Genomic DNA, 1,567 nt, shown 5'->3' on the forward strand with positions numbered 1-1,567 from the left:
GGGGGGGGGGGGGGGGGTGTGATTAGGCAAATTATTAACCTTCATTAGTAAGAGTAAAATCTAGAAATAGAAAGATAGTAATGCCTATGGAACAGGCTGAGGAGCATGGTGCACGCATCACTGCTCTCTTTACTTCTTCTTTTGTCGTCTTGTTTTGTACTTTTTACCATCTGTCAGTTCTCCATCTTCCTTACTCCTTCAAACAACATGGGTATCAATGGTGCTGAGGGATTCTCAGTCACAGTAAGGAAACTTGGTGTCAGAGATAGTTTTTAAAAATCTGTTTATTTGTTTGTTTGTTTTTATTTTTGCAGTACTAGGAATTAAACCAGGATTCACTGGTCAAGCATTGTGCCATTAACCTATGCCTAGCCTTTAGAGACTTTCTTTCTATAGTATATTTATCCAGAAGTTTGAAGAATGCTTGTATTGTATAATCTTTAAGTTTTGGGGGGCGTCTGGAGAGATAGCTGAGGAGTTAAGAACACTGTCTGCCCTTTTAGAGGACCCAGGTTTAATTTGCAGCTCCACATAGCAGCTGACAGCTGTCACTCTGCTTCTAAGGGATCTGACACCCTCCTGTGGCCTCCATGTGCAATTGCACAGACATACATTCAGGCAAGACGCTATACACATAAAGATTCTGTTAGAAAGAAAGACTGTCATTTTTGCATTAAGTAAACTATTCACTACATGTCCTTTTAGAGATGAGTAGCAATTTTGGAAGTTTTGTTTCTTTTGTTTAAAAAAAAAATGTTTTCATTTTAATCCCAAGTGTGGGATGTGGTGCTGCTTCAGACTGTCTGAAGCAGCTGACTATGTTGCCGCGTGCTCTAGCTGAGGCATGGTTTACCAGCTGCAGATAGTTCGTTCAATTGTGCAATGTTTGGGATTCTGGGAACTTTTCAGAGGGTATATAAATGCTAGGGGCCGAGGCGGGGGGTGGGTTGTTGGTTGTTGAGGGGGCTCGTCACATTGTTAATACTTGTGCTCAAAGAAGAAACAAGAACAACAAATTAGATTCAGGGTTCTCTTCTTTTCCTTTCTTTCCATGGGGTTGTAAGGGGTGGACATAGGGTGGAAGATGGAAGAAAGAAGAACCTACAAAACTAGCTACGCTTAAAGCAGAGTCCCTAATTTCCTGGTAGCAATTTGAGATCAACATTTATTGAAGGATTATGCTAGACATAGATTTACTTCACCATGAGTACCATACATTAAAGTCTCTACCAAGTGTAAGAAAGCTAGGGATTGTCCCAGCTTTTACAACATTGACAGTTTAATTGAACTCATACTCTGTCACACAAACAGGTATGGTGGTGAGGCACAGATGAGATTTCCAGCTGCTCTTCCCACTCCAAGCAACGTTGGTCCCATCCTGGGCTCTCCTATGTATTCTAGTGAGTATGAAATGATTTTTTATTAGTACTTCTGTGTTACTAGTGAATAGTCTCTAGATAGTGACTTTTGAATCTTTGGGGGTTTTTTGGGGTGGGGAGGTGCTGCGCGCTATTTCCCGCCGGCAGGAAAAACGCAGCACAAACGGATTCTTCTGCAGCACAATCTT

General features: G+C 41.5%; 1 protein-coding gene across 4 annotated transcripts in view; it reads left to right on the plus strand.

Moving 5' to 3' along the window:
* Positions 1-1,567, plus strand: part of Nup155 (nucleoporin 155) — a 64,067-nt gene that overhangs the window by 27,811 nt on the left and 34,689 nt on the right. For all 4 annotated transcript variants that reach the window (XR_004115614.1, XM_031359921.1, XM_031359919.1 and 1 more), the window contains one exon: positions 1,312-1,400. Coding sequence is in view for 3 of the 4 variants with exons in the window: in XM_031359921.1 (XP_031215781.1) it covers positions 1,312-1,400 (89 nt within the window). In the remaining variant the exon portion in view is untranslated. The remainder of the gene's footprint in view (positions 1-1,311; positions 1,401-1,567) is intronic.

The sequence above is a fragment of the Mastomys coucha genome, unplaced genomic scaffold (genome assembly GCF_008632895.1).
Source record: "Mastomys coucha isolate ucsf_1 unplaced genomic scaffold, UCSF_Mcou_1 pScaffold8, whole genome shotgun sequence".
Taxonomy (NCBI): Eukaryota; Metazoa; Chordata; class Mammalia; order Rodentia; family Muridae; genus Mastomys; species Mastomys coucha.